The sequence below is a fragment of the Hoplias malabaricus genome, chromosome 16 (genome assembly GCF_029633855.1).
Source record: "Hoplias malabaricus isolate fHopMal1 chromosome 16, fHopMal1.hap1, whole genome shotgun sequence".
Classification (NCBI taxonomy): Eukaryota; Metazoa; Chordata; class Actinopteri; order Characiformes; family Erythrinidae; genus Hoplias; species Hoplias malabaricus.
The window spans coordinates 10,132,396-10,158,376 of NC_089815.1; the positions used below are offsets into that span (position 1 = coordinate 10,132,396).

Below are 25,981 nucleotides of genomic sequence, written 5' to 3' on the forward strand. Positions count from 1 at the left end.
AAATAACACTTGCTCAGTTTTTTTTTAGAAATAAAGCATTTGAGAATGTGCTAACAAGGCTGTTAGTGGAAGAAATGAGAAGTATAGATTTTGTGTAAGTCAAATTTACTGTCTTCAAATAACTGGCCAGTAAGATGTTCCATTAACATGTGATGAATAATAATAAACTGTTATAAAATGTACATCTTGCTCATTGCAGTATTTTAAGATAATTTACTTAGTTTGGCTGATTACAATAAACTGTTCATCACTCTTCATTTGATGGCACAAAAATATTTACTGATAGCACCAGAAAAATAATGTAAATTGGTCAACCCACAAATCCACAGAAAACATTTATGCCCACCACTACTAACAAGTAAAAAAAAAGGACGTTGTATTTTGTTTCCCTTTTCATTTCAGCAGCATCACAACTGAACGTAGACTTCTTGGCCACACAAAACTTGTGAATACGTTTGTAACTGATATAATGATAAATAATTTCATTATAATAATTTTCCTTTTTTTAACTTTTCTTTTTCACTTTCTTTGAGGCCTTCCAAACTGCAATTAAAGTAAAATGAAGTAATGCAAAACAAAGTATAAATAAATAAATAATCAGACATTGCCATGGCTAATTGCGTTCTTCTCATTATTATTATTTGAATAAAGACCACACCATGCTGTAACACATAAAATAAGCAATATTATTCCCTCGCCGTGGGGGTCCCTAGCCCTTTAACCTTCTGACCCCTGGTTTGAATATTTTTTACACACAATGAGCTCCTCAGAAGCTTCTTAGTCCAGTCCCTTTGGCACACTGCCCACTAAAGCACTATTAGCTATGCAGATTTATGACAAATGGATCGTTAACATTGAAGATTTGATCGGATTTCAGACCAGGAACGGGATGTTCTCCACACCCACGCAACAGTAATGTGATCTGAGTTCATAGCCGCTCACTGATTCCTCCATTTCATGGCTTATTGATATTTGAATGTGAACTGACCGGAGAATGAGGAAGAAAGTATGAGTCATTCTTGTCAATTTAATGGTTCAAGAGTTCACCACCACTCATTAGATCATGAGCAAAGTGACCAGCCGACAGTGTACAGAGAAAGTGAGGAATTTCTGGAACAATTCTTCTCAGTATTTTGGAGCTTTACTGGACTTAAAGAAGTGAACATCATCAAGTTGTTTGAGTTTTTTTCTCTCAATAAAGTGCAACTTTGTAGTCCCTGAGTGAACCAGTTTATGAATGCAGAAGAGTCATTGGAGAAAATAACTGATTGCTTTGTGCCAAAAAATTATAATCTAAGCACATAAATGTAACCAGTATTTTTCCACTTCTGTGACATCTTTTTAATCTGTTCTGTGTATATATATGAATTAGATTTGTCATTGATAGGATGGACTCATGGTTTCATGAACTAAAAAAATCTCTTTATGGTTTCATGAAAAAAAAGTTTTTTAGAAAATGCTCTAAAAAGGAATCTGTAATTTGTAAATTCTCTTTAAACGTATTTCACCTACAAAAGTACAAAGGAATTCTTTCCAGATTTTTCACAGAACTATTATGCTGCATTTTTGTGAATAATAACAAATTTTGAATCTGATGCCTGTAAAACACTTAAAACTACAACAACAAAGATGTTTAGGACAGGGCCAAAATAAAAGTGAAAAGTTTATAAAATAACTTCACTATACAGGGGAAATGTAAAAGGAGTATCCACCAAGGGCTCCGGCTTTTCAAGTGCAGATGGGTCATGGCTTCCCATTTTGGCTGAACATTGGAAGGAAATTGTCAAAATTGAGAATTGAATTTTTACAGAATTGAGGTTTTACATATACAGTACATAATATTATAATCTTGCACAAGAAACTTTAATGCCACCATGAGAAATATAGAGAAATATAGACAAATGAAGATATAGATAATGGAAAATTCTTATAAAATGTTTTTCTGTTTTTTTTTACACTGCATAGTTCATCCTCATGCAGCTGGTATTGTACTGTATTTATAGCATCTAATTCAGCTGTAACTATATTTATAGCCACATGCTTTTTTAAATTAATCTTGGCAGCTTAAGTCTTTGGCTTGTGTTCTTTGCTTTAAATGGATAAGAGTATCCTTTTATGGACGTTTTTTATTTTTTTACATACTCACCCTTAGTTTCAAAATCCGCTTATTCATTTGAATAAAAAGGCAGGTCTATTCATTTGTACTGTTGTATCAGCACAGAATGGGATCTCCAATAAAAGCAGGCTACTGTATTTTGTCTGGTTTTGGGCCAAAATGGCCATTTCATCATCCATATATAAGGGCTTCACCAGGAGCGTTGGGGAAAGAATTGATTTTTTTGTAAGACTTCTCCTGCTCTTCTAAATATCATGTTTGTTTTTTTTTTATTCTGCCATTGATCTCATTAGAGAATGTGCGTCACTTTGCCTTCAATCAGAGCGATTGCTTTTTACAGTATGCTTTGGCTGATATTGACAACACACACTCTGCCTGAAATTGCATATCTGGAGTTCAGCTTATTTTACATTACCAATGTTAGTAGTGAAAACTGTTAAAAACTCACCAGTCTGTGTGTTGCTAAGGAAGCTTATAGTATGTTCTGTAGATGTGGAGGTAATGGCAAATATCTTGTATAATCACAGCATCTGACATTTAATGCTTTAAACATTTTATGGAGGTTTTATTGACTAATGAGTCTTCATTTGTGATAGAGAATACTTTGATCATGAAAAGTGGTAAATGCAATCAGCTTTTAAGGTTAAACTTTGCAAGGGCTTAATTTTTCTCAATAAAGATAAATAAAGGATTAATATAATAACATTCACAGGATATAATATAATAATATTATAATTAATTGCCTTCACAGGAAATAAAAGAAACTAATAAATATATGCACAGCAAATTCACCAGTGTCATCAACAGTATATGTTGATTGATTAACACTGTCAGTGTTGAGTTAAAACTAATAGTGTTGATTTAACACTGGAGAATTAGCTGTGTGGTCTCTGATTTTGCACAGTGTTGTATGCCATTAGTCTGTTTAGTTACAATGAATGATTACATTTCTGCTATATAAGCTAATGAGAGTTTTATATTAATTTTAGCAACCTTTAATACACTTTATTTCAGCGAAATGCCTAAATAAGCAGTCAATTTTCTATATTCTTTCTTACTAAATAATAGAATTGAGGTGGACCCTCCAATGCCCCCAAACAAGATTTGGCTCAATGCCAGGAAATGTCCAGAAACTGATTGTGTCCAGCCGAATATGTCTATTGCCCTATTGCTTGCAGCAATGCAGTAAGCTAAATCTTAAACTCCAGCACTCCATGCTTTACATTGCTGCATATTTTCCCCCTGCATGCCTGGATCATATTTGTCATAGCCTAATGGATTGGATGACTGCCATTTGGGGAATGCTCTTAAGTGGCTGTGATTTTATTTGCCTCAGGGTGTTGATAGCTTCCATTTAGATCAGTCCATTTTTTTTTTAGTTTAAACCGCACAACCGTGAGTTTGGTACATTTAGCTAATGACAACTGTGTGTGGGGAAATTGCAAGGGAGCTGATTACTGTAAACCCTTCAATTAGCACATACCTTTAGATTAATTTTTCATTTGTGGCACTTCCAAAAGTTCATTTCCCCACAACGATTACACTTCGGAAAAAACGAACAAACAATCAAAAGAAAAAGACCCTGTTACAATACTGCGAAACTTCAACGATATGAAAGCAAATCTGTCTCATCAGACTTTGAAATATTACCACCTTTGAATGTGTACCACTGAATTTTTTTGCACTGAAATTATGCATCTGAACTTTGTTGCTTTTGAATTTAAGTCTTCAGATTTCCGCCTCGGAATATTTTGCTTCGCAATTTTGCATCTGAATATAATTGCTCTTGAATTCAAGAACGTTTTCACTTTTATTATTCAAGGTTAATGAATTCAGATTAAATAATTAAAGCTTTAAGGCTAAGCAGCAGCTATATGAAAGTGTCAAACAAATAAATAGTCAGAAAACATGTTATTTCTTACTAATTCAAGGAATAAGGTTTAAAAGACCGTTGGTCCTCCCCCCAACGGTGTTCAGAAACTCTAATAGGCGTCTTGCCTGTGACGAAGATGGTGGACAACAACTCTAGAAGTTGCACTTAATTTAATGCAAAATAACTAATAGGTGTGTTGTTTTTGGCTGCAACAATTCAATGTACAGTATGACATATGTGCACAAAAGGCCCAACAATCCCAAAATATCCAGAAAAAGGATTAAATTTGTCAACTTTAAACGGGCACTTTGGAAAGGACCACCCGCTCACTCCGTTATGTCACTTCACTGGCGCTTTTCCAACAATATGGGCATGTAAGGACACCAACGAAAGGTGTTCAAGAGCCTCTGTAACATGGAGGTAAACAGGGTAAGGACACTCACTTCGCCTGTTTTAGTTGGTGTTAGTTAACGTTAGCTGGACTTGCTAAATTTGGTGGCTCAGATTATACTCGGCTACGTATCAGCTAGTTGCATTACGGAGGTTTATAGTGTCGGATGAATTCAAGTTCGACTTTGATCACATTTACAAGAATAACGGTACCTCTAAATTTGAGATTAGCTTATTGCTAGGCTATTGTCATGAATAACGTTGGTTATTTAGCTAGCTAGATACTGTTATAACGGTGTTTTACCGCGGCGTTGTTCAGCTGTTGTCCACCAGTGACGTCACGGTTGCGTTCAAGAATTTCCGTAGCGAGCTCGGGTTTTTCCATCAGTTTAATAAAATTGTATGTTTTTAAGCAAATTAAGCATGCTATTTTGATTTTAATTCATACTTATATATGTCAGTAACTAAAATAATGTGAAATATTCATGGAGGTCCATTAAGTGGTGCTTAATCAAACAATATATTTTGAATTTTCTCAAATTCCATAGACCAAATTCAGATGCCAAAATACGAGTTAAAATATTCAGAGTACACATCTGGGATACAAAGGATAAGCAATCGATTCTGTCTCCAATCGAACCAACATCCAACATGAAGCTGACGTTGGTTACTTCTTCGCCAGTTTCTTATTCGGATTTTCTTTTTCACATTATATGTTGCATTCTGTCGCGCCTAGATGGCAAAATATGAACACAGCTTCCATACCGTGGAAAAACTACACGTTTAGGATATTTTCTATTTATTTTCAAAATGTGTCTCAAAAATCTGAAAGGCTCATTGAAGACACAATATAACAGAATATTGATATCCTGAAGATGAAGAAATTTTTTCTGTGGAATTTTTTTTGTAATGGCCCTGTGAACATAGCATGTGATTTGACAGAATGTGGAAACATGAACTGTGGGGATACAGTCGTGTGAAAATTAGAACACCCCAGGAAAGCCTTTGTCTTTTTGAACATATTTAAACATATGGACATTTGACTTTCATTTGAACGGCACTAAGAGGTGGAGCTTATACAAATAAAACTGAAGAAGTTACTTATAAACATAGGCTGTGCAATGTAATTGGCTTTGGCAAATTTTTCATGGGTGCAACCCACACACTCAGCTCTACTGCTCATCCCACAAATACATGTTCCTTACAAATGTGGCACCATTGAAAAGGGAAATTAACAGGCTTTTCAACAGTATAATATTTATTGCTAAGAAGCATTGTTACAACAAAGAAATAATCTACAAACACAAATTTGTAATAATAGAAATACACACTGACATTCAGTGTTTAAACAAACACAATTTTATGAATTAAACTCTGCACTTTGGGATATTATATTTGTACTACACCTTCTGTAATATCAATTACAGATTCTTGATAGTCTGACAATTAAAAAATAAAAGTGCCATAGGACATATACCCACAGTTCATGTTTCCACATATTCATCATGTCACTTGCTATATTCACAGGGCCATGACAAAAATTCCACAATGACATTTCTTCATATTCAGGATATTAATAGTCTGTTATATTGTGCCTTCAATGAGCCTTTCGGATTTTTGAGACACTTTGAAAATAAATAGATAATATCCGCGGAACAAAGCTAAAGGTGTAATTTTTCCACCGTATGGAAGTTGTGTTCGTATTTTGCCATCTAGCGGCGACAGAATGCAACTACTGCAACACAATGTGAACCATTCATTCATTCATTCATTCATTCATTCATTATCTGTTACCGCTTATCCAATTTAGGGTCGCGGGGGGTCCAGAGCCTACCTGGAATCATTGGGCGCAAGGCGGGAATACACCCTGGAGGGGACGCCAGTCCTTCACAGGGCAACACAGACACACACACATTCACACCTACGGACACTTTTGAGTCACCAATCCACCTACCAACGTGTGTTTTTGGACTGTGGGAGGAAACCGGAGCACCCGGAGGAAACCCACGCGGACACAGGGAGAACACACCAACTCCTCACAGACAGTCACCCGGAGCGGGAATCGAACCCACATCCTCCAGGCCCCTGGAGCTGTGTGACTGCCACACTACCTGCTGCGCCACCGTGCCACCCACAATGTGGAACAGAAAATCCGAATAAGAAACTAGCGAGTAAGCAGCCAACTTCAGCATCGTGTTGGATGTTGGTTCGATTGGAGACAGAATCGATTGCTTATCCTTGTAACGTCCAAAAATACACATACAGATACACAAATATCCAATTGCAGGAGTTTTATTTTCTGGCAGGACTAAGAAAACGGCCGAGACCGGTTTACTCCAGGAAGTGTAGTCAGGGAAAGTGTGGGTCACACCGGGGAAGCAGAGTCCAGAGAATATCCAAGGGGTGACAGACGGGTCCTGTGGGGGAAAGTAGAGGTCGAAACACAAGAAGTCAGAGTGGGAAAAACTAAACGTTCAGTAAGTCCCATGAGAAAGCAATACTTCGTAAGGAAGAGAGGGGAGAGAGGAAACGTAAGCTTTCAAAAAGGTTGTGGCTGATGAGGTGCATGTGCAACTGATTAGTACTCACGTGAGCTGGAGCATGAGTGGTTCGAAACAATCCTTTGTGTCCCAGATATGTACTCTGAATTTTTTAACTCGTATTTTGGCATCTGAATTTATATATAATATATTTTTAAGCTTGTAATTTTTTTTTATCTGAATTCATTAACCTTGAATAATAAAAGTGAAAATATGTTCTTGAAAATTCACGAGTTCAATTCAAGAGCAATTATATTCAGATGCATAATTGCGAAGCAAAATATTCAGAGGCGGAAATCTGAAGACCTGAGTTCAAAAGCAACAAAGTTCAGATGCATAATTTCAGTGCAAAACAATTCAGTGCTACACATTCAAAGGTGGTAATATTTCAAAGTCTGATGAGACAGATTTGCTTCCATACAACGGTTAATGTCAAAGTTCAAAGGGTTGTTAAGTACAAAAAGTCCATAGGTGCGAGTGTGTGAGTGAATGTGGGAGTGTGTGTCGCCCTTTGAAGGACTGGCACCCCCTCCAGGGTGTGTTCATGCCTTGTGCCCAGGTAGGCTCAAGACCCTCCATGACCCTGAACTAGATAAGTGGCTACAGACAATGATTGAATGAATGAATGTCTATTGTTTAACCATGCTTCTTGTAAACAACCCTAAAATTCATTCTTATGAATGGTTACATGCTTATCCAGTTCAGGGCCAGGGTAGGTCCAGAGCCTACCTGGAATCATTGGGCGCAAGGCAGGATACACCCTGGAGGGGTCACCAGTCCTCAGAGCAACACACACACTCACGGACACTTTTGAGTCGCCAATCCACCTACCAACATGTGTTTTTGGACTGTGGGAGGAAACCGGAGCACCCGGAGGAAACCGGAGCACCCGGAGGAAACCCACACGGACACGGGGAGAACACACCAACTCCTCACAGACAGTCACCCGGAGCAGGAATCGAACCCACAACCTCCAGGCCCCCAGAGCTGTGTGACTGCAACACTACCTGCTGCGCCACCGTGCCGCCCAACCCTAAAATTCTGTCTTAGAAATCCACTATATTTTCCACTTTTTCCACTTACGTCATTCCATAGAAATATCTCCTTTAATCATTTTTGTTAATGGAAAATCACAAAGCTGTTATTTTAAGGTAAAAATAGTATGTAATGTTCATTTAAGAGGGGAGATATGGATGTTAAAGTTGCAGTATTTGAACTAATATAAAGATTAGACAAATTAAATATTGATACATTTGATAATGATAATTGAAAATGTATAATGTTTGAGTCTTGTTTCTATTAAATATGCGCTTAGAGAAAGATCTATACAATGAGTAATAAAGTGCAAAAATATAATGTAAAAGTTTGCGGACGAATACAAATTGGCCGGCTGGCTCGTAGCCTCTGTTTTCAGTAATTGAAGCACAAGAGGATCTGATATCTCCTTATTAGCAGAAAGGGATGGGCTAGGCAGAGAAGACAGTAATATGAAATGAGTCACTTCTACTATGAGGGCACAGAGGTTAATTAACAGAGCGTCTTACTGGATGGGTTCCATTTGGCCTGTGTGAGAAAAGGATGTGAGAGGAACTCTTGGTGATATGCCATCAACCCTGTTTAGGACGACACGATGGGAATCTAGATGAGTGAACATAATGCTTATCTTCATTCATTTCTTTTGCCTGGAGAATGATTGAACCGTTTTATAATGTATACAGCATGTCAGTTTTTTATTGGGCTTTTGTGTGTGTGTGTGTGTGTGTGTGTGTGTGTGGGGTGGGGGTGGGGGGGTGGGGGGCTTGTATTTAAATCATTCATTCATCAGCAAACATCACTATTTAAAGATATAGTGAAGTAAAGGCGCCTTGTGGTTTTCATATCCAGCCTGGCCACGCATGCTTTGGCCCGTCCCAAGTCTTGTTTTGCTAGATGGCAGAGTGCAGTACAAAACATTCCAGTATTGTTCCAATACAAAAAAAAAAAAACATTGTTCAGCTAAAAACGCCAGCATTCCTTCTCCTCGGTGTGTAAATAACTTGATAGCTAAATAATGTTCCATGTCTGTGACTGGCTGGAGCAGGCACGATTTGTTGTTAATATTATGAGCGCCGTGTTTGTCTGCACGATGGGAGGGGGAGGTGTGGTTTAAGGGAAGCATTTGTTTTGGTTTGAGATGCTGGTGATCTAGTGCAATACCTGCTGGAAGAATATTGGATATAGAGGAAGTATCAAGTACTTAAGTCATCATTTTAGGGCAAATCTAGATATGCGCAATTCTTAAAACGGGCACAGCACTGATGACATTATTTCACAGACTGATTTCACAGGTCTTTATTAATGTTCTACATAAAAATAATGTTCTACATAATTATGGAGAGCAGGTAGTGTTTCAGTCACACAGCTCCAGGGACCTGGTGGTTGTGGGTTCGATTCCCGCTCCAGGTGACTGTCTGTGAGAATTTGGTGTGTTCTCCCTGTGTCTGCGTGGGTTTTCTCTGGGTGCTCCAGTTTCCTCCCACAGTCCAAAAACACACATTGGTAGGTGGATTGGCAACTCAAGGGTGTGTGAATGAATGTGTGAGTGTGTGTGTTGCCCTGTGAAGGACTGGTGTATTCCCACCTTGTGACAGGGTGTATTCCCACCTTGTGACCAGTGATTCCGGGTAGGCTCTGGACCCACTGTGACCCTAAACTGGATAAGCGATTACAGATAATGGAAAAAAAGATACATAGTGGAACATTATTGACAATTTGTGCATGTGTTTGGGGGCAGAGGGTGGGGGGTGGTGGTGCTATAAGAAAACAGTAGCCATTTCATACCCTTCATCATGTTAATCATACACTTGAACAGCAGCTACTGGTCTCGACTACAGCAGTAAAAATGCTTGTCTCATCTTTTGTAAAACAGTGTGTAAAGATTGTTACCAGCATTCACTATCTAAAATGTGGACTTAGGATTATTGGGAAATTAAAAGATTTACTGGAAAGCAGTAAGGCACCAACCAAGATAACACGCAGAGCCAGAGAACAGACTCATAAATCAGAGAAGACAATATTTCCAAGTGTGGACAGATTAAGTCATTATATTTCATGTATGTATGTCCAAAAGTTTGTGCTCGCCCTTTATAAAAAATGTATTCAGATAAAGAAAGGTGCAACCATGTATAATCCGTGTAGAAAATAATGAAATGAGCTTTTAAACTTAAATTTGGTAAACCTAGTATCATTGCCAAAAGTGCTATTAAGACCTAATAGCATTGTGCGGTGGAATGTTTTTTGGAGAGATGGAGCTTCATCCCATATCTTTGGGATGAGTGGAGTGTTCCAACAAAGGTTCCAACAAATCTATCTACATTTAAAACTTCACAGATGATTAGAGGATGTTACTTAGGCAAAAAATGAGCAAACTAGCCCTACCCATACCCTCAGGGATCCTGATTGGTTGAGTGATATTAATGTTATGGATAAATGTATCCTGTTGAATTACTGAAGAACTTTTAAGTTAACTTGATTTCCCCCCTGAGGCACGCTTTATCTGCATTTTCTTCCTCCTCCTCCTCTTCATCATCTTCTCATTGTGTTCATTTCTTTTAGAAAACCTGCTTGTACTCAGAAAAATTGATTTACATGTAAACAACAGGCTCTCATGGGCAGAAACTGACAGCAGTGAAGAAGTAACTTGTTAATTAGCTGCAAAGCCACACTGACAGAGAGACTAATGACAAGCCACTCCCGGGAGGTTTGGGTAGAATGTCATTTTATAATGCTCAGTGGGCCTAATAAGCAAAAAACATAATGTGCAGGTCTATGAGCATGCTCTTGTTCCAAAAGAAAAATCAGCTTTTCAGTAGGGATGCAAACTTCTCCTGTAGCTATGTTCAAACCCACAGACAATAATGGTGTTATCTTTTTTTAATTTAGAGCAGCAGGATCATTTATTGTTATTTACATTTCATACATTCTCATTTGTGAAGTAGAGGGCCTTGCTGTTTAGAACAATTAACAATAATTTGCAGACGTTTGCAGTGCACCAAGTTATTCTTTCATGTTTTTGTATTTAGGGATGGGAGCATTTATTCATTGCCAAATGTAGCTAAATTGGGAGTAATGAGGATAAATGTGTCCAGAGACTTATCACACCTCATTTATTAAAACTATGTCAAGGGTAATTCTTCAGTGTAGTTTAGGATGCCGTAGCATGGGAAAATGGTCCACAGCATGTGTTGTGAGTGCCACATAATAATGCAAATAATTCTTAAAACAGGCAATGAAACGAGTACCAAAACCTTATGTATCTAAAATACATTTTAATCTTGCTCAGATTCACAACTGTTACAATTTGTAAGTCATTGATTGTACCTCCCTCTTTTTCTTCAGACATTCTGTACAACAGCATCATGTAAAGTGGTTTACATCAAGGCACAAAACACATCCATAGTCAGGGAAGCCTTTTTGAGGCACTGCTTTAATTTCATCCCCACAATACTGCGATGTGCTGAGGAGACACAGGAGAGGAAACATGGGCCAAAATCATACTGTACACACTATGTGCTCTCGGGTGCAAGAGAATAATGAACCATCTCTCTCTCTCCGATTTCAGATGAGTATAAACATGAGCATGATCATTTTTGAATGGTTGCAAAACTTCCTGTCATTCTTTCTTTTTTTTTTTCTTTTTTTTTTCAAGAGAGCAGAAATTAATTGTTTAAGAATTAGCCATGTGGTTGGGTACTACAGGTCAGTGCAGTCAACAGGAGTCCATTGCTACAAGGCAAGGAAAGTCCATTCCCGGGGGTCTTGATGCAGATGGATGGGATTTTCGTTCTTGACCACGGTCAGAGTGGAGCTATGGATGTACAGACCGGTGACCTGCCAAAACATCACAGATTATTTTCTTATTATTATTTATTGCATTCTTCTGAGATACATGTTCTTTTGATGTAAATAAAAATATTATATTATATAAAGCTTTTTGTTATCAGAAGTGATACGTATAGCTAAATTCTCTAAATTCTCTCACCATATTGCTAAGGGCCACCCAGACGTCTACTCCTGACTGAGTCTCCTCCGCCGGCCGAATGCATGGGATCCCACATTGGTGGGGACGAACTTGCTGTTTCCAATCCCACCCGAGCGGCTCAGGAAATCAGCCAGACGGTGGGTCACACACGTTGCTGTGTTACAAGCTCGCTTCTGTGCTGTAACACTGGAGAAGAAAAAGCAGGGTCAAATTCAATATCGGAAATAAATCCAAATTATGGACATATTTAAACATATTTCTGAAAAAAGCACACAATTAATATGCATGGTGACAGAGGTTTCTTACCTATAGATACAATGCAACAAGAAATGTGACAAGTGATTTTGAAAAAGCTCAGAGGAGAAGTGCTTCTTTGTAAAAATATGTTTATTAAATGTGAGTCAAGTAAGAAGAGAGGCATTTCACACTGCTGTAGCAAAGCTCATCTCTGAGATCTGCCCAAGTGTTTCATGTTTGATTAAATGGTTTGAAGATAGAGAGATACGAAGGTTTCAGAAAAGAAGAAGTTTAAAGATATAGTCTATCCTGTCACTCCTGCCAAATAAGGGCAAGAAAAAAAGGAAATGGAATAGGAATGGGGAGGATTGTCAGGTCATTCAGGCAAGCCATACAATCCATGCACTGAGCACAGAAACTGATAAGGATGAAGGCTGTTTGGTGTTTAGACACGATCGATTGCCTCTCTGTAACCAGCGAACACGCTGCCGGCCTCAGCGCTGCGCTTCTTGCCCGGGGTCCCTGCTCCTACATTGGTGCGAGGGTACGTCTGCAGCTTATGCAGCTCCTGAGACAGCTTGCCCAGCACACAGGTGCTGAGGTTGGAGCAGCGCTTGGACATTGGTCTAGCCAGGCTGTTAGAGGAGAGATCACATGCACAACTCACAGTAATCCAGCCATGCAATAACTTCAAACTTTGTTTTGTACATAAAACAGTAAGATGCAGATGAACCTAAGCATGCTTCATTCCTACATATAATTATATTAATGATTGTACTTGGTTCAAGTAAGAAAGGTAATGCTTTTCTGGCTAATGTAACAGGTCATGCAAAATATTTATATGTAAAACCATCTTTCATAGTGTTTCCAGAGATCATGCTGTCCTCCATGCCATTTGGCATTCTCACATGCTTTGCAGGCGAAATGGGGCATAAATCCCTCATAAATCACGCAGGTAAATAAAATTTCATGCAAAAAGCTAGCATGGTAAACAACACATTGCATGAATCCATTCTCAGTGAAAGTAAAAATGAGTGGTAGGTCTTCGTAGCACCTACCTCCCTTCTAAATAGCATTAGGACACTACAGCTATGTGGAATTGCTCTCATGTTGAAAGCTTTGAAGGCCATTCGTTTCTTAGTCTTAACAAAGAAAATCAGTACAATATCCTTCAAATAACATTTCTCCTTTTTTTAATAGGGTCTTTTTACTTAGGATTACTTTTCCTTCTATATCATCAGTCAGCTTATAGAACCAGCTGGTACCTGTTCTCCTCGGTCTCTTGTTGATCAAGGTCTTCCGCAGTCATCTGCACAAACTCTTTGATGATAGCGTTTAGTAACCGCCGTGCCTCGTAGTCCGTGAGTGTCGCTTCATCTTGGGAGGGCTCCAAGGCAGGCCTGAAAACACAGATCTTGAGTGATTACCTTTCCCCACAATGGATCATGAACAAAAAAGATAGTCCCCTGAAAACGCTGCTTTACATCATGTCAAAAGAGGTTTCTGTTTGCTGCAAGAAAGTCGGATCATAATCAAAACAATCTGCTAAGAGCGTGCCACTTAAAAGCTGTCCGCTTGCCAAGTTCAGATTTATAGCTCGATCGATACTGCCGTAAGCAGAGTGGGTTTGGCTGGGATTCATCTGATGTAATCAGAAGACTGATGCACCCTGATACCGCAACCTCCAATAAAATCATCCGCACACTTACGGTTAAACATTGTAATTATGTTAATAAAAAATGAACTTCACTTAAAAATCAAGATTTCTTCGTGTTATATGGGATTTTTACTCAGTTGTAGCAGACATTTTACTGGAATAGTATTAAATTCAATGTTAGTGTAGAGAACAGATGACAAGGTAATAGCAGTAGGATAATGTAAAATCATAACAAATATGATACAGTTCTTACCTGGATGGAGCTGCATTTGAGCAGTACATCTGACAAATGATCAAAGCGTAGGCAACAAGGAGAGCAGAAATCTTGAGCATAACCATGGTCCCCTGGAGCAAAGAATGGATTTTTTAAATAAGGATGCTCTTTTCTGTGAGAATGAAAAACATTTTGAAACATTTTCATATGTATCCTCTATATCTAATTTTTTTTTCCTTGGACCTAAAGAGCTGAAAGCATCATCTGTTCTCATTGCTCAACTCCCTCTTCATTCACTCCTTTCCCTTGCTTACATTCTGCATGTTTTCATATGGTTATCCCTTTTAGCTCATTTTCCATGAAGCCTCATCTTTCCTCCTGGAGAAAAAGCCCCGAGCAAAATAAACTAGCCCTAAGCCTTGTAAATCCTTACAGGTTCTCTACATGTTCTCAGTATCTGCTACAGTTTGTTCAGTCTGTACTGTGATCTCCTGCTGCCATCAGCCTGTAAGTAAAGTATTAGTGATATTAGCAGGATTACTGGGGCTCCTGACTGCGTCTCCCGTGGGACCCTGTGCATTAGTGTAATGAGCTGCTGCTCTGCAGCCCCATCCAGCACTGAGGAATCATTCCAAGTCTCCTTGAAAATCCATCGAGACTGCATTTCTCCACTCCTGCAAGCCCAGCGCACAGCATACCACCCTTTTTCTTTAAATATGGTAAAAGATGTTCTTTCAAGAATCATGAAGATTAACTTCTGAGGATAAATAGAATCATCTTCATTTAGTAGTAGAAGAAAGTTTTGACTTACCTTGCAGTGTTATAGCTTGCTAGAAGTAGAAAAGACTGTTGAAAAACAGTACAGTTGTTTCAACTTGATGAACTTTAGAGACTGTTGCATTTAGCTGCAGGGGAGCTGCCTATATACTCACCATGAGGGTCCCACTATTGACAGCGTGGGTGTTTAATGATCTTCTGTCCACCAACCAGAGCGTTCCGCTGCAGCGTCCAGCCAATCAGAGCAGCCTTCATTCTAGAAAGTGATGAAGAGTATGTCACACCAATGACGTCATTCTTTAGTCACAAACTGCCCCATTCACAAAATTTCACCAGTGATCAGCAATGTTCCACCTCACAATGAAGTGTACCGAAAAATACATAGTCTACCTTAATATATACAGTCAGCGAGGTATAGCAAGCTGTAACATTAGCATTACTGTCCACTTTTAGACCAAGTCTAATCTTTTATTTCTCCAACATAATTGGTACTGCACGTAATCATAAATCCATATAAAGCTACAGGATGTGTGAAATGACTTTTCAAACTGCATTTATTCTTAACCATTTCATAAATATAAATAAATTACATAAAAATTAATGGGTTTTAGCAGGAAATGTTTGTATCGATCTGGTAAAAGTCATCATGTGAAAGCTGCAGGGACAATCAAATTTGTCCGTAATTGTTCAAAACTCCTTGCTGCCTTATTTGGGTTTCCATGGCATTGTGACCCATGTTGGAAATCAAAGAAAAAGTTGACAATAACGAGCCTTGTATGTCAGCCCTCCTTACACAACAGTTTGTCTTCCTGTACCATCTGACTGTCCTTTTCATTATTGGCCAAGACCTCGTAAAGAGTCTCCACAGAGAGACTGTGTTTGCGTCACATAGGAACCCCATTAGTACGGACAAGCCTTTTAGTGCTATCGAACCCAGTGCAGCGCCAATGGCCGAAGCAGTAAATCAGGGAGCCGTGACAGGAGTGGGGACCCCAACTCGGCCCCGTTATAGATGCAAACGGCACTCGTGTCTCAAATGGCCCCTGCAGTCTAATGAATTGCCACTTCCAGAGGAGGAGGAGGACCGCACCAAGGCGTAGCATGTCCATAGAGCAGCGATGGTGACACAGTCTGCCGGCAGGCCCTGCTGTAACTTTCCATCTTCTACATCAAACTTTTGTAGTCAATACAGTAACCTTTTCAATCTGCTCTTGCTCCAACATCTCATGGTGCACCCACTCTTGTGTAAGTTATTTCCAGTGACAGCAAATCATTTGAGTCTCAAAGATGATATAATACGGATGCTGGATTCATCACTGCCATGTATGTAAGCAACATTCGAACGTCTGCACTCTCATAAAATATCACAGAATGTGAAAAAACCCAAAATCACCGTTGCTGAAAAGTTACTTTTCATTTGTTTATGGAGAAGCCACATTAGTCACGCAAATGGGTTGTTTGCACACCTGCAGAGTGAGCACAACAGGGATTAAGTGAGATCTGTGTAAGTTTCGAAATGGAAACCAAACATAATCCATAACACTTGGTGAGACAGTGCCTTGCATTAAATGGAGAGAGGGGAGCTTACACAGTCCATCCTTGGACATTAAGGAAATGAGATTTAATCACTGAGTGTTGGCCATCAATCAGTGAGCGCACACTGGAGCCTTCCCAATCTCGTCTGCTTTTATGTAGTCACCATTAAAAACCAATGGGACGTGTTGAAGTGCCTGGGCTTACCATGATATCCATATAAATGGATGAGTAAAAGACCCCTGTTGATAAGGACATAGGACTCATTATGGTCATACATACATATTTTAGCAAAGCCTTATTTTTCTATATTGATTTGCAAAACTATAGCATTACTAACCTGAAGAGAAGATTTACAAGTGTTATATTTTATTATCCATAACACATTCACAAAGCAATTAAAGTGGTGATTAACCCGTCTTTGTTTCCAAAAACATAAAGAATGACAATTTGGAGTGAGGTGAGTGTACAAATTCCCAAGGTGTTTCAACACAAATCTGTGATTTGTTAATTCCCTTGAAACGTTGTTTACTGACAAAAGTAGTAAGAATTATTTTTAATGATTTCACTGACCAACCTGACAGAATTTTGTAAAAATAAACACATTCTGTATTTGATGCCAACACACAAAATGTTGGGACAATGGCAAAATAAGAGTGAAAAATGTATGAAACAACTTTTGGGTGGCACGGTGGTGCAGCAGGTAATGTCGCAGTCACACAGCTCCAGGGACCTCTGGGTGACTGTCTGTGAGAAGTTGGTGTGTTCTCCCTGTGTCCGTGTGAGTTTCCTCTGGGTGCTCTGGTTTCCTCCCACGGTCCAAAAACACACATTGGTAGGTGGATTGGCGACTCAGAAGATTGTCCATTGGTGTGAGTTTGTGTACCTAGTCACTGGAACGCATCACATTACATTGCCTATCCTAAAGCCCAGATAAATAGGGAGGGTTGCATCAGGAAGGGCATTTGGCATAAAAACTGTGCCAGATCAACGGTGCAGATCACGGTTGATCTGCTATGGTGACCCCGGATGGGAGCAGCTGTAAGAAGAAGATTAAAATTTTTCAACCATTATCAACCATTAAACTATGGGTTAGTCTTTGCAGGCAAAGATTGTATACTGGCCCAACACTTTTTCCCAAACGTTATGAGTATACAGTCAAACAATAGTAAGAGAACCTTTTTCAATTCAAGTTTCAAAGAATTATTCTCTGTTATCATCTACTGTACATAATATTTTGGAAAGTTTCAGAAAATTCAATCACACATCACTGTTGAATGAGCATGACCTTTAAGCCCTCAGGCAGCATTGCAGAGAAGTCATCATGCTACTGTGATAAATATGGCCACATGGGCTCTGAAGTTCTTTGGAAAACTCTTGCATTTTAACACACCTGCCACTGCATCAAGAAATGCAAACTGAAACTCTATTACACAAGAAATAATAGAATAAATAATGGATTAATTCAATGCCGAAAAGCTGCTAAGCTCAAATGCATGAATGTACTATTGATATGGAGGCATTAAGAGGGATGTGGTGCCATCAAAACAACGTCTTCTCCTGGAAACTCAGTGATTATTTTAGCAAAACAATGTCAGGCCTCATTCTGCACTTGTTACAGGAGTGTGCATGATGGGCCAACTGCACTCCAGCTTTTTTTGCTATGTTAAATCAAGCGAGAATGGATAAAATAGAGCTTGCAAAACATTTAACATTTTGTAATATTAGTTTCTGAACAATTAAAAAGTGGCATTAAAAGGAAAGGTTAAAAAAAAACAAGGATTCTTGTTTTTAGAACATTTTAAGAAAAAAAGCCAACTTCTCCAAAAACTGTGTTTGTACGTTATTATCTTTTTATAAATCTCAATATAAGCTACAGGTTATCAATGACATCAGTGAAATGCAGTCCCCAAAAAATTGGATAAAGGACAAAAGAAAAAACTATACCAATCTGTACTAATAGAATAACACGAGAAAAGCATTGCTCCAAATTCTAACATTGAAAAATATAATTGGATTCTCTGAAGCAACTGCACATGAGCCTAAGCTCACCATACCCACAGCCTTTCATGGACTACACTACCAGTGGAGTTATGTAATGTGGGTACCTGGGTGGAGTTTCCTAAATCTATACTCAAGTGACTGTTACTGTTACTAATAACAAGTAACTTCACAAAAAAATAAAAACAATTAATCAAAGCTCGGACTCAACAGTTGAAATAACACTACCTTAGTATGTAGTAACTTCTAAAGTGAATAAGAAAGGAATAAGAAATGAACTGTGTACAGTGACCACTGTGTGCTCTATTCTTTGTTTGGGTCTAAAATAAAATGCTAAACCTAAAAAATTATGTTGTGTGACCCAATCAAAAAGCATCAATGAAATTAAACACAAAAAAGACTTTAAGAGCTAAATATGAACAGCCAAAATGGAACTAGGTTTGTATTATTTTGCAGCATGTCAGAATAGTGGAATGTTGTTCATTAACTTTTCATGAAACAATAAGTGGGGAAACAGGAGGGTTTAAAAGGGAAGGTTTAAAACCATGAGGTCAAAGTTTGTAGCCTAAAGACCCTATAGAAAGAGATAATTCTGTTTGCCTAAAACCACAATCCTAGCAGGGTTGCCATGTTTGCACTCTCACCATGAAATTAGAACAGAGTGAGTTTTGGGGGTTTTACATATATTCATTTATGTATTTATTCAGTATTCTAGACAGTATAAGATAAAAATGAATTGCCTGTTCATACTGCTACAACTTACAGACACACAAGCATGAAGGTGTCGCAATATATTGTAGTCTGTGTAATTAATATATAACACACACACACACATATACACAAGCAATTAACCACTAAACCATAACATTTTTAAATCATTCAAGGGCAGGTCTTTGTGTGAGTAAGAAGGATTGAGCGGTGAATATTCTCCTCCAAACATGTTGAGCTCCAATAGCAGCAGCTGAGAAAGCAGTGGTGGCTGCCTTCGGTGTCAGGAAGCAAGTGATAAATCCTTCATTGAGTTGCACTGTGTGATTTGGAGAAAACAAAGTGTGGGGACGTGACTAAAAGAGCTTAGGAAACAACACTTCAGCCATTGAAGATTTTTATCAATTCCATGAGCATGGAACAAAGCTGCTTATTTGTTCATCTGTATTCAGTCTAATGTTTTCTGCTCAGTGACAATTTATTAATTTTTGATATTTTGTAATATTTAAGTTACTTTTTTCAGATGACATATCAGGAAATAAATAAGGAATGACTGAGCATTTCAGCTAGGAAACTGAAGTTTTCCAGTGTCTAAAACTGGTTGATCCAGACATCCAGAGATTATTATATCATAAACATAAACATAAGATGTCAAAATGTGTGCAGGACTTGTAAGCTTGATGAAACTGAAGGTATGGAGGCATATCTAAACCACTTCCCAGACAGCAAGCATGACTGTAGACCACTGCTGGTCCACTCAGACTACTGAGTCCTGTACAGGATGTAACTCATTTTTAATCTCCTCAAACATATTTTAAATTCACAAGAGACTTTTATTCTGGAAAACAAATTAATATAAATATTACCACTATGAGAGATATAATAATGAATGCCTGACCTATAATGATTATGCTGAAAATGTTGGCATTGTGCTGGATTTAAATTATATACTAATTTAATTTATAAAGAATAACAAAATAACCCAATGGATGAAAGATTAGTAAATCCATAGGGAGCAGTTGAATGTGATCAGCTCCTCCCTTATTGTGTTTTCATTGGATTAGACTAGAACTGGCTCCTCCCAGTACAACCTAACCCTTACACTAACCTATGAAGGAGTTGAATGTGGGCGGAGCTGGATGTGATCCGACTCCACCCAGTGGATTTCTGCTTCTGCAGTGAGGAGTACTTGCTAAAATGTGCTGTTTTGTCTAAAATTCTGTTTAATCACCGGTGGTCCGCCCAGAAAGTGCTGTGCTATGCCAGTGGACTTCCAACTTTGCCCCCAGTGGCCCGCCTCCTCTTTGCTATCAGCGTTTTAAGGAATAATGTTCGTTTATTTACTTTAAAATTACTTCAAAACATGTTACATATATATGATTTAATGAATGTATTTTGATTTGACGTTTATAGATAATATTCTGGGCTGATGTCAACACTGGGATGAGCAGGTTATAATGACAGACATATGAACTCTGCACTTTCCCCAGCACCTGGCAGTTTGGGATTTGAATGAACACAACTGTCACACTTCTCTTATTTCTGTTAGCTCACAAACCCTGAAAAGTGTCTAAACTGAACACCACTCGCCAAATAATCCCTCCCATAACACACACGCTAGTTTTGGAGCTAACTGCCGATTTGAGTTACATAAATGACCCTTTTTAAGCTAAGCTCTTGTGTGGAGCTCAGTGGAGAACTCAACTGCTGCACATTCTAGTAACTGGAAGTCAGGGAAACGGCTCCGTCACATTTTGAGGAAAAGTAACCGCTTTAACCAACATTTGTTCAAAGAAAAGTGGGGGGAAACAACTCTAATCAATTCCGTGGGTCAGTCAATACCGTGTAATGATTCTGGGGATAGTTTTAACCAATTATATTTCTTCAGAGGCGGGGGATAGCAAACGTGTAACAATATACTGAACTCCCAAAGAGCACAGACAAGTTTAAAGAACACAGAGAGAGGAGAGACTGGTCAAAAATGGAGCCGAGTAAAATGCTCTCTGTCGTGTCTATGGCTTCTCATGGAAAGGGACTGTCATTCGTGTTCGGTTTGCTTTTGACCGGCTTTACTGTACTGGTTGTTCGGCAGCTCATGAAACAGCGGAGACCCCAAGGTTTCCCCCCGGGACCAACACCTCTTCCATTGATAGGAAACATTCTCTCCCTCGCCATAGAGCCGCACGTCTACATGAAGAAAGAAAGTGAAGTCTATGGACAGGTATGTCCAGTATTAGCCTCTCAAAAGTCTGCAGAACACACTGCCAGAGATGACGTCTAGAAAACTGCAGTCTTAAATCTTGTGCACAATTTCCTATATATTTTTGCTTGTTTCAAATAATGTTGTGTACAAAATTAACTCTCTATTGGCAGATTTCACTTACCAATGAATCATTTAATCCACTGTGGTATGAATTTAATGTTATATATTTCAGATTTTTTATGGTTTTATATGTTTAATATTGCACAGCCACAACTTCCAGTGGGCTTGTCCTCAAGTTTTTCAACTAATGAATCGGGTGTTTTACCTGTTCCTATGCTGGCTTTATCTCTTTGGTGAAAATATTTGCATACATTTTGCACATAGTATTTATGCCCTGTCTGTCAAATAAAGCAAACATCATACAGCAGTTTCCAGAAGTGTGTTCCAGTGCATGATAGACTGTGTGTGCCTATTTTCCCTTGAAACATCAACAAAGCATGGCATTAAACCAGAGGTGTCTAGACTTCTGCACAGGTTCTTTATTTTTATCTTGGCACACAGGTGTCAAAGTCTTGCTATGAATTTTGAAAGTGTGTCACAGAGGAGCCTTTGATCAAACTCCACTGCTTTAGAGAGCAGTTAGGAGAGAACAAAAGATAACATTTCCCATTGCGGTTTTGGCACAGTGAAGCAGTGAGAGGCGCTGACTCAGCATGCCTCGCTAAAGAGCAGCTCCACTGTATCGCCTGCTTCTGCCCAAATCCAGCCTTTCTCTGAGACACTCTCCATTAGAAGGAGGGGGTGATTGTTTGACAAACCCAAAGCTCATTTCATTAAGAGTGTCCTTCTTTAATTCATCTCCAGATCTTCAGTCTGGACCTGGGAGGAATCTCAACTGTCATTCTGAACGGCTACGATGCCATAAAAGAGTGTCTTTATCACCAGAGTGAAGTGTTTGCAGATCGACCGTCTTTGCCTTTGTTCCAGAAAATGACCAAAATGGGAGGTAAGTGTATAAAAACGTTTTGTTTTCTCATGAAAAAAAATCTCTCTACGTCACTAACAACAAAGAAACAGACAAAACCACTTCACAGTTACAGCCCTGGTAAAGATTTTAATTTGTGCATATCACAAACACCTTAATGTCATCAGTATGCAATTTACAAACATTTAAAAATAGCAATGACCTGTTAAATCTGAGGAAAACCCGATGAACCCAAGAGGCATAATTACTGATGATGAAGACTAAATGGAATCAAGTAATAAGGACGACCTTAGGTTCATCTGAGGAGTCCGAGCTCACTATTTGGCAAGCAACAGGTCACTCTTGCCCTTTTTATGTGTGTGTTATGACAGGTTCCTAATTACTTTTAAACTGTTAAATGACCTAATAAAAATAATTTATAAACCTTTTTCTGATCGATGTCGTACTGTAAAATAGAGCCCAAAACTGTTCTCCCAGAACTGAAAGAGGTTCTGTTAGTAATAGAAAATGTTGAGATTTCACACGTAGACCAAAAGTGTGGGGTGATGGTAAAGAACTGTAGAAAGCCCAATCATATTATAAAACCAGATAATAAAAATTCACCACTCATGTGAGTTGTGTCAAAGTCATTTAAATGCAAAGGCTGGTGTTAACTTCAAACTGCTGGAAGAACAGGTTTACAGTCTTTTTTTGATAACCGTGTTGTTTACTAAACCTTTCTTTAAACATACTTCATTATATCCCTTTAGAATAGACATGGACCAAGACATCAGTCTGGTCAAATGTGCTTCCATTATTTTACTGATCTCACAACACAAAGCACCAATAATATCCTGACACTGACCCACAGAATCTCCTCTAAGCACTTTGTTCACTTTAATTCATCTTCCAGGACTTCTCAACTGCAAATATGGCAGTGGCTGGATCGAGCACCGCAAACTGGCTCTTAACAGCTTCCGCTACTTTGGAAATGGGGAAAAGATGTTTCAGCGGATCTCGGAAGAATGCATGTTCTTTTGTGATGCCATCGACATGCATAAGGGGAAGCCTTTTAACCCGAAGCACTTGGTTACCAATGCCGTCTCAAATGTCACTAACCTCATCATATTTGGTCAGCGCTTTACATACGATGACCGAGACTTCCAGCACATGATCGAGATCTTCAGTGAGAATGTGGAACTGGCAGCAAGCGCTTGGGCTTTCCTTTACAACGCATTCCCCTGGCTTGAGTACCTGCCCTTTGGGAAACACCAGAGACTCTTCCGAAATGCCACCAAGGTATATGACTTCCTGTTGCAAATCATCGAGCGTTTTACGCAGGGCAGAGTGCAGTACTCGCCAAGGCACTACATCGATGCCTACTTGGACGAGATGGAACAGATCGCTAATGACAAAGCCGCATCTTTCTCCAGGGAGAACCTAATATTCTCAGTGGGGGAGCTAATTATTGCAGGAACAGAGACCACCACCAACACTCTGCGTTGGGCCATGCTGTACCTGGCGCTCTATCCCAGTATACAAGGTAGGTGGTACAGTTAAAATCTATACCATTAGCGCAAATACATGCTCGTCATCTTTTGTGAGTTAGTTCTGAGATGTTCTGGCTTCTCTTTTGTGCAGAGAAGGTTCACAGGGAGATTGATTCAGTCTTAAATGGCAGAGCACCAACCATGGAGGACAAGCAGAGGATGCCCTATGTGGAAGCAGTGCTGCATGAAGTCCTGCGCTTCTGCAACATCGTTCCTCTGGGCATCTTCCGGGCCACATCTCAGGACGCAGTGGTGCGCGGCTACACCATCCCTCGGGGGACCATGGTCATCACTAACCTGTATTCAGTGCACTTTGATGAAAAGTACTGGAGGGAACCTGCTGTCTTCTGCCCTGAGAGGTTTCTGGACAACAACGGCAATTTTGTGAGAAGAGACGCCTTTGTTCCTTTTTCAGTCGGTAAGTGGCTGCAAAGCATTTTTTGAAGTTTAATTTTAGTTCTCAAGTAGCTATCCAGAACTCGTCTCCTTTTATTTATTATTATTATTATTATTATTTTGTTTGTTTCTAGGCAGACGTCACTGTCTCGGCGAGCAGCTTGCCAGAATGGAGATGTTCCTCTTCTTCACCACGTTATTTCAAAGGTTCCATTTACAGTTTCCTCAGGGCAGCGTACCGAGCTTGAGATCTAAACTGGGCATGACCCTGCAGCCTCTCCCTTACTCCATATGTGCAATCAGGAGACAGCGGTAAAACTTCCAAGTCACCGTTGGCACATATTCTCTCACCTCAGGGGATCATACTTAGAAAACTAAAGCAGCCCAGCTCCCATGCTTTGAAATCTGTCATTTTTCCTGCAGCAGATACAGATCTGTGCAACAGGCTATGCAAAGTTCTCTGAACTTGCCCTTTATAAGCCTTCACAGAACTCCCGCAGAGTGATAAGGGATCTCTTGCGTATAAGGCACGGAGGTGTGTGGACATTTGAGTAAGAGGCACGAGCACATGCCAGAATACATGGAGCAGGTGGCTTTTGTGACCTTAACCAAAATAATGAAAAGGAAAAAAACTGCACTGTGTGGCGAATCAGGCGCTGTGGTCATCAACGTGGGGAAGGCACGCTGCGTCAATAATTTACAGCCTTTACCTCTCTACTAGTTTTATAGACCTCTTTTTCAACATTCCTCTAAATGAGAACACGTGGTTCCCTCATTTCTGTAGCAGGCCAAGCGAAGGAGAGCAGCTGCCTTTCCCAGAACGCTTTGCACAAACGGCTCAACTCCCGGAACCATATCAGCACTGAACCAACAATGGCCTACTGGTTTATCTCAGAGGAAATCGTTTGCCAGGACTTAGGTTATCTCCATATTTCTGGTGCTGTCATGGATAGCTCTTTGTATCTACTTTTCTTTGTACTGATAGCTTTAATACATGTATTATGCTGAGTACTGTAAAAATGAACTGATAGAAATATGACTAAAGAGACAATAAATCTTTTTCATAGTATACAGTAAGAGTGGGGTGTGTTTTAATGTGCCTCTTTGCAGCCGTCTGTGGGTTTGTCCGTTTCCTCAAATGACCCCTTCTCTCAGTTTCTGTGGCCAAGTCATACATAATCCAAAACCAAGCTGGCAGGATTCATACAGCTTCAGACCTGCTGGGATTTTTTTGGCATATGATTCTTGCAATTTACAGCAAGTTATTGTGAATTGCTAATTTTATTTCAAAAATTGTTGGCTCACAGGGATCCTTTACTGCTTACAGCAGCAAATTTATAAATAGCGTACACTGATGGATTTACATTATGCATTTAGATTTCATTTCAATTTCCTCTTCACTTAAATGAATTATGCATCGTCTTGCTCCAAACCACTGACAGAACGGAGACGAATCTGCTTCTTTAATTGATGAGCAAATAGACTTGTGAATAACAGCACTATTGTTTCTTAAAATAAAAATACCAAGCTATGTATTTTAATTTGTAGCTTGTTGATAACTCCTATTACTTGTTTGTTTTTATTTAAGTATGTATCTGTGCCATTTCCATGAAAAGAATATCAGATTTCCTTATATTATACTGCTGATAGGCAGTGATCATTTTAGTTACTGATCAAATTGTCCAGTGAACCTGCAGGTGCCGTCTCGTTTTATTCTCTTTTCATTAATAGCTTTTTCTTAGTGAAAGTGGGTGCATTCCAACCAGAACACAAAAATAGGGGCTTCTCCAGGGCAGGGGTGG

The 25,981-nt window shown here is 39.1% G+C and overlaps 2 protein-coding genes across 4 annotated transcripts; one reads left to right on the forward strand and one right to left on the reverse strand.

Moving 5' to 3' along the window:
• The first annotated feature begins 11,962 nt into the window (after window positions 1-11,962).
• cyp2r1 (cytochrome P450, family 2, subfamily R, polypeptide 1) lies at window positions 11,963-25,219 on the forward strand. Of its 3 annotated transcripts, XM_066647765.1 has the most exons (6): window positions 20,312-20,396; window positions 21,159-21,287; window positions 22,134-22,275; window positions 23,147-23,776; window positions 23,875-24,201; window positions 24,314-25,219. In XM_066647765.1, the coding sequence occupies exons 2-6, from the start codon at window positions 21,162-21,164 to the stop codon at window positions 24,493-24,495; spliced, it is 1,407 nt and encodes a 468-aa protein (XP_066503862.1). In that variant the 5' UTR covers window positions 20,312-20,396; window positions 21,159-21,161; the 3' UTR covers window positions 24,496-25,219. The 3 variants fall into 3 exon arrangements, with proteins under 3 accessions (XP_066503863.1, XP_066503862.1, XP_066503861.1); XM_066647766.1 differs by lacking the exons at window positions 20,312-20,396; window positions 21,159-21,287 and adding an exon at window positions 11,963-12,076; XM_066647764.1 differs by lacking the exon at window positions 20,312-20,396 and having other exon boundaries at window positions 20,617-21,287.
• calca (calcitonin/calcitonin-related polypeptide, alpha) lies at window positions 12,622-14,914 on the reverse strand. Its single transcript, XM_066647767.1, has 4 exons — window positions 14,859-14,914; window positions 14,087-14,178; window positions 13,442-13,576; window positions 12,622-12,811 (listed from the first exon to the last, which is right to left on the reverse strand). Exons 2-4 carry the CDS (start codon window positions 14,170-14,172, stop codon window positions 12,622-12,624), a joined length of 411 nt encoding a protein of 136 aa, XP_066503864.1. The 5' UTR covers window positions 14,173-14,178; window positions 14,859-14,914.
• Window positions 25,220-25,981: the final 762 nt, after the last annotated feature.